Source organism: Bactrocera latifrons, unplaced genomic scaffold, assembly GCF_001853355.1.
Source record: "Bactrocera latifrons isolate USDA-ARS-PBARC rearing strain unplaced genomic scaffold, ASM185335v1 scaffold_75, whole genome shotgun sequence".
Classification (NCBI taxonomy): domain Eukaryota; kingdom Metazoa; phylum Arthropoda; class Insecta; order Diptera; family Tephritidae; genus Bactrocera; species Bactrocera latifrons.
In genome coordinates this window covers 79,534-91,940 of record NW_017537434.1, presented here as the reverse complement: position 1 = coordinate 91,940, position 12,407 = coordinate 79,534, and the positions used below count along the sequence as shown (strand labels likewise).

At 35.8% G+C, this 12,407-nt stretch overlaps 1 protein-coding gene across 1 annotated transcript in view; it reads left to right on the top strand.

Moving 5' to 3' along the window:
* The window catches only part of LOC108976327 (glucose dehydrogenase [FAD, quinone]-like), a gene marked incomplete in the record, with an annotated part of 14,805 nt that overhangs the window by 698 nt on the left and 1,700 nt on the right, over window positions 1–12,407 (top strand). The window contains 2 exon segments of the mRNA XM_018945352.1: window positions 11,066–11,384; window positions 12,312–12,407. Of these exon segments, the coding sequence (XP_018800897.1) occupies window positions 11,098–11,384; window positions 12,312–12,407 (383 nt within the window).

Sequence of the window (12,407 nt, the reverse complement as noted above, 5' to 3'; positions counted from 1 at the left end):
AAACATATATAAAACAATAAAAAAATGCTCGAAATTAATAATGCAAATTTTTGCGAAAAAAATTTAGACTCAAAAGTTTATGTATATTAATCCTTCGTATTAAAGCGTAAAATCGAACAAAATATAATAAATTGTAAAAAAGTTATCTTCCGCTGCATTGAATCATACTCTTCCAATAAAACATTTGGTTTTTATCAGTAAGTTTGTTTGCTATGATAATTCAATATCGTCGGTTCGGGCAAATGAGCAGTTTTTGCAGCAGCAGAAAATGGATAGAAGTCGCTGAGGAAAACTAGGCCATTGCGACATATTTTCGAAAACCGCTCGCAATAAAGATTTGCCCACGTTGGCAGGGTAACTCCTTACAAAATCAAAATCAAAATCTGATCAAAAATGAAAAGAAAAATACGTGTTTTAGTTAAAACCACAACTTACAACTTGAACAAGGGAAAAAAAACTGAAAATTGGATTTTGCAAATAGCTGTAGTAGAAAAAAAAAAAATCTTTCATCCAAGTCTTTAAGAATTGTATCTCAAAAACGTGTGTAAAATTTTATGAAGACCGGTTGAGTAGTTCTCAAGAAATCTTGCCAACCGACTTCAAACAAACAGTTTCGAGAAAATGAGACGGCACACTTAGCCTAGTTATCTAGTTATTTTTTGAAACCCGTAAATCCATGTAACCCCTTAAATTAAGCTATGGGGGGTATAAATTTATAATGGTTTGCGACCAGAGGGAAAAGAAAATGTTCTTCCTTCGCATCATCAGAGTTGTCCACACAGAAAGGGTATGTGCCACTTGCTGGTCACCAAAAAAACCCTCATTATAAAGAAACTCATTACTTCAAGGTTTCCTTCCATTTTTCTCATTGAGAGATTTACACCTGCGTACCTGCACACAAGTCCTTTTCCGGCGTAACGAAATTACTATGTATTTCTGGATAATCCACAATTTTTTTCGCTCTCTAGCAAGACGCTAATTAAATTATCCACGATTATTGAGCCAAACAGGTCTTCTATGGCGGTGCATTCCCGCTGACATTGCACACATTTAAAGATTGTGTATTCCTCATCGTTTTCTATCGCGTGATTATGCAGGCATAACGGCTCTACGATTTTTCCCATTTTATGGGGGTACTTCCTGAAATATCTGTGACTGGATAGCAGCTGTGTTGTGTAGAGGTCGACTTATCCATAAGTTTAATTCTCTCATAAGTACATATGCCTGTAGCGTGCCACCGCCCACTTTTTAGGTAATATCACATATCTTGGTACGTGACATTCTTCTCACATTCTCATGTCACAGTGCGAAAATGAGCGAAATCGCACAATACGCCAACGCCAACTTCTCATATAGCAGAATTTTCAATTCTACTTGATTCCTTGACTTTCCGGTACACAAATCAAGCAGCAATTAATATAACGGGATACAAATTTGTACGAATAATGGCTTTGAAGTATATCAACTTATGACCAAAAATCTTGAAAAATAACCATAACTATTCAAGCCGCTGGGTACCGAATATGTGGAACCCAGTATCTATAGCTGAATTTTGGCCGAAAATATCGGTCAATGTACGAGATATACTATTAAAATTCAGAGAGAATCTTTGCCTGATAATAGTTTACCTGTGTATGTAGAATGGGTTCAATCGGATCAATACTGCCCTTATAACTAATATAAATACTTTGGAACTTTCGGGTGAATATATCGGGCAATATTTTAGTTATGTCAATGAAAATGAGAGAACGTGTTTTATTCATAACAGTGTATCTTTGTGCCAAAAATTCTTATAATAGAGGGAAAGCTTGATCTAGTCCCCATATAACTAATATCATGATTTTCGAACATCCCGCTGAATTTACTCCATAAGATTGTTCTTGGTGTGTGAGGTACTTTAATAGAATCCAGAGAATATTTATTTAATTAAAACAAAATGATTTTTAAATACACACAATAATGGAGTTCACATTGGATGACGCAGCAACTCATAGATAAAATTGTTGCCATAAATACTTCTAGCACCTCACTACTAATTGAAGTATTTATTGTTGTTGTGTATGACATATGAAGATAGCAAGTATGAATTCATGCACTCAAAGTCAAGAGCTCAAATAGCTATGGTGTCAATTGAATGAAAGTGTTCTGGCTCTGAGCTGTGGCTTACGCGCGGGAAAGTGAACTAGAAATAAAAGGGAAAGAAATTAGAACTTAAATACAAAAAAATAATAAAAAAAAAACTTATGTATCTGTAGATATACATATATATACATGTATATATACATACGCTGCGAGCAGTGAAATAGTAGTGGTTGTTAGAGTGTTACATACCTGTGAGTTATGCAAAATTCTAAACAATTTTAACATCAATTGAAATGGAAAAGTTTATCATATTTCCCTGGCTACGTTTATTAATAAAAATATTTTAATTTGAATGAAGCAGTAAAATAGTAGTAAAGTTATACATTTTTTTTCATTTTTTAAACTGAAGGATTTTTGAAAGTTCCGTCTATACGAGATATTAGTACTTGGTAGCATGGCCATGATTTTTAATAACAGCACTACAACGGCTCTTCATAGAATCTAAGAGACTCTGGCATCTTTTTAGTGGTATGTTCTGCCATGCTTGCTGCACTACGGTCCACAACTCATTGCTGTTTTTGGGTTTGTCATTCCATACAGCTTTCTTAACGTCTGCCCAAAGGTTTTCAATAGGATAGGGGCCAGGCGATTGAGCTGACCTATCCATAACAACAATTCCATTGACCCGAAACCACTCCTTTGCCACCCTACTGGTGTGCTTCGGGTCATTATTCTGCTGAAATATCCTTTTCAGCGGGATGTTCTCTTCAGCAAATGGTATCATAATATACTGCATTATATCCACGAATTTGTGYYGGTCCGTTATGCTAGTAATCTTGTGAATTGGGATATAAAAAAAAAATTGGGCCTGTAAGAAAAACACCCCAAACCATGAAATTCAAACCGCCAAGCTTCATAGTTTTTGTGCTGAATCTGGGGTCGTACTCTCTGTTAGGGGAGCGTCTTAGATACTGACGGGACCCTTTACCGCCGTATAAAATAACTTTCGACACGTCTGTCTAAAAGATGTTGCGCCATTTCTCAATCGGCAAATTCTCAATCGGTCCTTTGGCAAATTTAAGACGACTTGCTATATGATTTTTTTTAATAACGGTAGACATGTAGAAGTCTTCTCACTGTATGAGCACCGCAGGCCAGGTTCAGTTCATTCTGAATCTCCATAGCTGACATTCTAGGTCGAGTCTTGGCACATCTTACAACTACTGGTGTAAAATTCTCGGAAAGAATCCATATTGCGCCCCTTTTTTCGTCTATTTTTATAAATAGTTGCATTGTGAGTCGTTGTGGCTTAACACCCTACAATTCTTTCCACTCCCTTGTAGGATTTACCGTTGTTTATGAGAGATTGAATCCGTTTCGTCCATTCTCTTCACTGCAGTGCTTCCCGCGGCCCACTAAAATATGCACAGTCATATTTTTTAGCTTGTTTCATTGGATAATTAAAAAAATAACAAGAAACTTACTTTTTGATTGATAAAATTAAATATTTTTTAGTAAAAATAATCTGTGTCCAATCAGCTCGCCGTTCACTACTATTTCAATGCTCGCAACTGTATATATATATGTGCATATGAGCAAATATTTACATTGTCTATAACGGTTGGTATTGCCTTTGTAAAATGTGTCAGTGAAAATAAAAAAATTCAAAAATTGATCCAACAAACCAATTAAACGGCATTAATATTCCAAACAAGTGCATAAATCTAATAGCAGTGCCACCGTAAATGTGGATATTGAATTTAAATCCTAATTGACACATTTAGAATGTTGTGTGCTATTATTTTCTAGGCGTAAATATTTGTACTATAATTTATTGTTATAGTACTCAAATAGTATTCTTTGTTGACAGTTTGGTCCGTTGGTAGAATTTCGTAGTACACCACACTCCGATAATCGACGAAAACAATCAATATAACCTTGATTTTTTACCTGCTTTACATACGTAGTTTTTTCGGCTATGGCTCACCTTTGCCACGCTATTCGGACTAGTGGTTGTCTGTTTCCGGGTCGTAAGCATAGATCCAAAACTCATCGCTAGTAATAATATGTTTCTTGATATATTGATGGTTTGAAAGCATTTTTTCACATGTGTTAACGTGATGTTGTTTTTCTGTCAATTTTTCGAAAAATAGGTTTTACTGAACCTTCTGATATTCCAACGATCGTCATCGTACTGACATCAGTAAGAGCTCTGACTGTTAATCATCGAAACTCAAGCACTCTATTTTATTGACGTGTTGATCATCAGTTGCTGTTGATAGCCGCTCTGGAGGTGGTCCGTCGTCAACGCGTTCTCGACCATCTTTTACAAACAAACTATTAACACCGAAGGCCTTTTCCAACTTTCTGAACATTTCTGCAGTAGAAATTTTGATTCAACACACAAAATTTAATGGAAAATTTCACTCGTTGTAAAAATCGACGAACGCACTTCATGTACTTCAGAAAGACAAATTGGACTTTTCAGTTTTAGTATTGTTTGCGCTCTTATAGCTATTATATCGGTTAAGTTAGATATTTCTTGTAGGCCCATACGCCACACATAGACCTTAACGAAAGATGGAGTACAGTTCCTAAGTCGAGAGAAGTATTAATCGTATAGGATGTCAGAACTTGACACGAACAGCATAGTCTTGCCAATACACAAGGATGCTTATGACAGTGACTAGTTAGTATACGTATTCCCATCAGATTCCTATAGTCTCTTCTATCGAGTGCCAATAGGAATTAGCTTTTATATGGATATAGACTGTTTATTAAGCTAGTTACAAGGCTCAAACTGAAGTCATTGTATGGAGTATTGGTTTTATTTGACCAGTACCTTCACTTGATGAAATGATAACTTTTAACTCTGTAGCAGTTTTCTATTAATAACTTAATACTCACCATATGGTGAATAATAATTTTTGTTTTATAGACATTTTCTTAGTATTTCACGGGGTTGAAAATATATATTTACTATGTATATACTTATTTATATATTTGCATTTAATAAATGTTTGTTTAAGGGATTTATAGATGTCAATATTATTGTTTTATAATATTTTTTATATCTTACTACTCAGCTAGTGGTGAGAATAATACCTTTCAGTTTATTGGTATCTAAATGCTCACCATTTGGTGAATAAAATTTTTTATTATCGATATTTTTTTGGTATTCCACAACGTGGTGAAAATTACATTTTATTTTTTGGACCTTTACTCAAATATTTCATTAATATGTTACTATTATTTTTTATAACAGTATTGTTTACAATTTAATACTCAACTAGTGGTGAGAATAATACTTTTAAAACTTTTTTCTTTTTTATATATACTTACATATATTAATACTAATTATGTGGGGAATAAAAATGTTTATCAGCACTATTAGTATTTCCCCACGTGGTGAAAGTGAAATATTTTGATTTAGAAGATCTTTGCTTAAATAATATATTTAATTAATATGTTACTATTATTATTTTAACACAGCAGTGCTTACATTTTAATACTCAGTTAGTGGTGAAAATAGTACATTTTAATTTTGGGGAAGATTTGTAATAATTTTTTAATTTCTTAGTACTCAGCTGGTGGTGATAATAATACTTTTTAATTTGTTGATATATTAATACTCACCTTCTGGTGAATAATATTTTTTATTATATAGATATTTTCTTAGTCTTTCACCACGTGGTGAATATTTTATATTCTATTTTGTTAGACCTTTGCTTAGATAGTTTATTAATACTGTTTATACTTTAGTACTCAGTTAGTGGTGAAAATATTATAATACTTTTTAATATTTTCTAATAAATTTACCACATAATCTAATAATACTATTCCATGGTAGTGTTCTAAATTATTTTATATTTTCATAGGTCTTTTGGTAATTATTGAGTTAATATATTAATAATCACCACGTGGTAACTTTAAAAATTTTGATTTCCCGTGTTTTAGTATTTCCTTTTTATTTTATTACGTAACTTTTAGAATATAGTTATATTTAATAGTATCAAACATTTTTCAATTAAATTTATATTTCTTGGAGCACCCATGTTTCTAACTGCGTTAACTTGCGAAACCCTAGCAACTACCTTCTCAGCAAGCGCTGTGAAGTATGGCAGAATATTGAATGAAAGTATAAATAGATTCCGTTTTCGACAAATAAAACTTTGCTATGTACTCAATACATTGTAGCACTTTGCAGTTCTACTTCTGTCAATTTGTATGCATATTTGCCGCAGTGAAGGTCTTTTATGCGCGGCAATTCTCATTAGAATTACAAACATTTTAAGTGTGACGCGCGTGCGCACCATTAGCACGCATGCATGCACATTTGTTTGCTGATATATCCTCAATTTAATTGTATTTACTGTAAACAATGACGTCAAATGCATTCCAATTGGACAGGGTGTTGCAAAAGCAAATAATTATATATTTAAAGCTTTACTCAACTGCAGCTATAACATTTTCTCGTCATTCTAGTAGACAGAAGGCGAAAGATCTAGGCTGTAAGGCAGGTGAGGTAAACCTTCCCAATCGCTTTTCTCCAAATAGTATTTAACCGATGAGGCCAAACGTTGTCATGATGGTAAATTATTGCAAGTTCCGATCGTTTTTGGGCTATCGTCCATTTAAGTCCATGCGCTGTTGTATATAGCGTTTCCCAGTTATTAGATACAACCACTTTTAGTAGCTTATAATACAGCACGCTCTTCTGATCTCACCAAATACAGAGCACTACCTAGATATTCGTTCACTGCTGTTGATTTGGCTGGTTGTTCAAGTCGCGCATATGCTGTTTTTACTTAGGATTTTTGGAAAGACACCATTTTGCATCACCAATCTCAATCCAATGCAAAAACGACTTCTTCTTTAAATTCATATTGTTCCAATTTCCTTGCTTTCGAATGTATGCGGCTGCTTTTAAACATTTTAAACTGGCTTTGACTTTATGAGTCAATACTAGGATCGCGGAGCGTTCGCACGTCTAATATACTGGAGACGTGCCTGCCATCTATCACAACATGATATATCTGGTTGGTGGCTTTTAAATCCGGAGACAGCCAGGTAGCTTGATGAATTTTCCTAAGCTTGAATATAGCTCTAAGCATATTTCGGGCTTCGGCGAATTCAATCAGCCTTCTTCCATTTGGGGATGTTTTACCATGGAGGCTGAATTTATCAAAAAATATAGATGCCAAAGATACCTTCTTTTCTCTCCCTGGCGTTAAAGTCACCAATCTCGATTTTAATATCACGGCGAGGCAACTTTTATAGGTGCGTTCCATGCGCTCATAGAAGGCAGTTTTGGTCACATTGTCCTTCTCTTTCATCGGGACGTGAACGCAAAGCGGCGATATGTTGAAGAACTTTGCTTTGATGTGGATTGCGGCTAAACTTTCACCGAGGTGAATGCTAGAGCTTGACGACGGAGTCTCTTTCTCTCCATGAATTCCACACCGATAATGAGCTCCTTTATATGCCATTGTCGCAAGGACCTACTCGTCTCAGTCATTATCTCGTCTATCGCACTTTCTGGACGGCGGTGATGTCAGCCTTTACTCTTACGAGCACATCAACCAGCTGGGCAGCAGCACCTTCCCAATTAAGAGGACGGACATTCCAAGTACATGCCTTCAAATCGTAATCCTTAATGCGTTTGGAGTGGTCGTAATCGAAAGTGTTTTTTCTCGTGCCGGGTCTTAATCCAGCGCAAAACCCTGGGAAGGGATGATTTGCTTTCTCACTTTAAGCCGCCTTTTTTTCAGCTACCCAAAGGTTACTGGGTCCGGAAGTCGTGAGCTATTTTAACTATATGTAAAATAATCGTTTCTGGCCACTTCCAAGGGAATTTTCCATTATTAGAAATGCAATTTTTAACAATTTACAAAAATTATACAGCACCCTGTATAAGTATGCAATACCGTAACTATCCTCTCAATAATTTGCAGCAGAAAATTGAAATGTCAATATTATAACTATGAAGCAACAAACGCGATCTCAAGCACCCATATCGTTACAAGCTGCTACAATCATGGTCAGCTCAATCATGGGGCTAAGTGATTTTTGACACCAATGAAATGCTAAGCTATTGGGAACGGTGCTGTGCTCTTGGGCGTGCATGAAAAACTTGATATTAAAAGCCAAAAACCGCAATAAATTTGTAACAATAAAAGCAAGAGTAAGTTCAAGCTTGCAAGTGTTTCGCATTCAAGCATTTCTGTGCGTAACTGTTGGCTTTTATGGTAAAAAAATTACAATCGATTCAATCGATCGAATATGTATGTACGGGTGTGTGTATTCCGCCTAYATATGTATATGTGCCGACAATGAACGCTACAAAACGGTTGTTTTACGAAAAGCTTGCACGTATAGCTATGCGCTGTTTATAATGACTATAATTGTTATTGTTTTTGTACGCATTTCGCAGATTTTGTTTTGTTTTGGCTGAAAACGACGCTGAACTGGTCTTTGCCTTTTCAATTTGTTTTGATTGCCGTTTCGCATGCACTTCATCCTCGTTTTGATTTTGTTTTTTTTTTTTTATTTTCCTTTTGCTTTAATTCGCGCTTAACTTATGGTTTTGGAGTTATTTACCTGTTGTTGTAATGAGTGTGAGCTGGCGTCCATTGCATTTACTCGATTTTGAACTTGAGCTGCTGCAAACCGGTTGCCAAGTTGGTGGTACAAGAGCAAAACTATTGAACGCTGCTTCAAGGTCAAGAATCTTTCGAATTGATAGTGGATTTCACACAATTTAATTTATTGATTTTTAGGCTTTTCTTTGTGATTTTCGTTTGCATAATTAATTAATTAATTCTTTTGTTCTTTTAAAAGAAGAAGATTAATACTTTTTTTCTTTTAAAAGAAGTCATTATATTTTATATAGCTTTTTTATTAAAAGAAAAAGAAGGAAGGCGGTATGTGTATATCGAGAACTCTTTCTCAGTGTAAAAATTTAATGGTGGAAGTTTGGTTTTAAATGTGTTTAAATATAATTGAAACTAGTTTATATATGTTTGCAATATCGAAGATCTGTTGTGTGCCGTTTTTTTTTGAAGAAGATCGACCGATACATTAAAGATTTTAGCATAAGTGGGTGTTGTGGGTACGAAAGCATTTTTGATTGAGAAATGTTCGAAGGTTCAGCTAATTCTCTTACCCTTTTTTATAGCAGGAGGAAGCGGTATTTTAAGCCGCTAAACCTAAGCCACTACACTCATCTCATGTCTCTCCCACGCTACCACTGTAAAAAGTATTTCTTCATGGGGGAGAAGAAGACATTTAAATTTCCTCTTTTGTACGGACTGACTGTAACATAATCTGTTGTAAATGTTGCTGACAGCTTTCTGTTTTACTCGCACAAAAGTGCAGTCAAATTTTCCACCGTGAGACTAACTCCAAATGTAGTTGAAAACCGTGAGAAATGTGCGTGTTCAGTGTCGTCTATACACTCTGTGTACGTATACAATATGGACTAAAGTCATGACAATATTTGTATACTAAGCTTCTAAAGCATCCATGGTCACTGACTGTTTGGATTAGTTGGAAATCCATATCCTCATGTTGTCTATCTATCCACAAATGTATGTCCGGAATCAGTCTGTGCGCCCGCCGTTCTTTGCATGAAGTTTGCTACCGTTGACGACTCTGATAGGTTATATATTCACGTCATCGAATTCGTCTCCCCTGATGTCAATCGGCACCATACTGGCTCATATCTCAGCAGCGTTTTTTGAAATGGAAAGCACTTATTGCAGAAAGCCTATGCACTAAGTTAATTGGTCTAGCATAAGATTTTATGTTTAGCACCTGTATCCATATTGGAGTCGTATACCGTATAACTAAACTTACTCACATGAAGGAAGCTCAAAATAACTCAAAGAATTTTCATTCAAACCCTCTTTAAGAATACTCATCGATTGTCGTATTGTCCATGCTTCCGCACCACACATCAGGACGAGTATTATGACAGATGAGAGGGTCATACTTTTCAATTGTTTATGGTATTTATGATGGATCTGAGATATATGCATTTGCTAATTATATCGAAATTAAAAACTGTCAAGAGTTACTTGATCTCACAATCCACGTTCTTTTCCACGTTCTCCCCCAGACTCTTCTGTTTCTAGTTTTTTTTTTCTAAGCTTGAGAATGCTGCCTATACGGCGTTGTTGTTGCGGTGAACCAATTTTATTGACTTGTAATCTAGGACCACATTATAATTAGGAAAAAAATCATTGATTTACCTATCTCAAATTCAACGATATTTATGATTTAAAATCAACCACAGCCACTTAGATCCTTACATTCGGTATCTAAATCTGAAAGGCTAAATCCTCACTTCGACCATATTTTTAGAAAAGATTTTTGGTATAATGTCAGCTATAGCAATAAGGCCCTATATTAATAAAGTCTAAAAAAGGTATTTACCTACAGCATTGATATGAACACAGCCATGGGCACTTAGATCCTTATATTCGGTATTGAAGTCTAAAATCCTATAGTGTAACTTTGTGAATATTAATATGAGCTTTTCCGTATACTATATTCAGTACATAATTTTCTGACATTTTCAGTGCTATTCGAATTAACTAAAGTAAGCATAAATATAATGAAATTAATTATTAGAAGTAGGTCTGGTTGCATTCGACATGTTGCAATCACCGTACTTATGAATTAAAAATATTTTTTTTAGAATAACCAAAACAGCAAATAATGCACTAAATGACGCTCAAGGCTATGCGCTAATTAACTGCTTAACACCACTCAGCATGTGAATTAGAACTTAATTTAGAAATATAAGTAGCGCATACAATTAGCATCATAACGCTAAGTAGCTATGCCATTTATTTGCAAACATAGGTACATAGACAAATATACATATCTATGAAATCGAACAGCTAAGAGTGTTTTCACAAATWTATTTTGMAATTGCAATGTTTTGTTTATACCTCTCACACGCGTCTTCTAACCGYAGGCACAGTTGCTGCCGCTTTTCCATCCATTAGTATGACAACGAGCTGCGGTATGCCACACATCAGTTGGAGCTGCGTCAGCCTTTGGCTTGCCACTTTGCCGCTGCTAATGAAYGCTCAGCCACTCGTCGATTTGGCACGCAATTTCGAGACGTCACTACTCAATACGCGTCTACCGGATACTCAAACGTTCGATGAGGCTTATGATTTCATAATTATCGGCGCTGGTTCGGGTGGCTGTGTTGTTGCCAATAGACTGAGTGAGATTAGCAATGCAACGGTGCTGTTGCTGGAGGCGGGCGATCAAGAAACGTTCTTGAGGTAAGTAGAATATTTGGGGATTCTGATTCTTAATTTTCGGTCCTCTTTTAAGGTCCGTTACAATGTATACATATATTAGGTTAGATAGAATGAAAACCTTCAACCCTTTGGTTCGAAAGTTTTGTATTTCGTTTAAAGATTGTGAGGTTTGAGGGTTAAAAGAAAATGGAAGAAATCTGAAAAACTGACATCTTTGCCATCGAAAGTCGAATCTATTATTTGCTAGATCATGACAAAGTTTTCCGTGCTTCGGAATTTAATAAATTCAGCGCAAAATAACTCTTGCCAAATCGGACTGATAAGCAATTGAGAAGTAAAGTATTGAGAAGTAAAGTCCTCTCTTGACGAACAAAGACCAAATTCTACAAGTCACTCATCATATCCATTCTGCTATATGGTGCAGAGGCATGGATTTGATGAATCAGCGGTACGAGAGAAAGGTTCTGCTGAAGATTTAATGTTCTTTGTGCATTGGCAACGGCCATCGGCGCACTCGAGCTGTGCGAGATATACGACGACATTGATAGAGTTGAACGAATTAATAAACAGTGGCCGCTCTGGCTAGAACACTTCGTCCGAATGTATTCTCCAGCTCTGAGAGTGTTCGACACAGTACCCGTCGGGGGAAGCAGAGGAAAAGTAAAACCTCGCCATCGGACTCTATTGGAAAGGCCAGGTGAAGAAGGATCTGGCTACACTTGGAATCTCCAATTGGCTGGAGAGCTGTTGTAAACTCGGCTATAACTACGTAAGCGGTATCTACGCTAATAAATATGAAGAGTGTTGGGTGAAAAACCAAAAGAGTTTTGAAATCACTAATTTTTAATGGGCTATATCTTAAGCCTGTTTACAACAGTAAAAAATTTCGATAAAGTCTTAAATATGGGCAAATTTACTAACTAACCCATCTTTTATCCCTCTTTTTAGTGACGTCCCCCTTACCGCCGCGCTCACCCAGATGACACGCTACAATTGGGGTTACAAGTCTGATCCGACACCGAATGCTTGCCAGGGTCTCAAAGG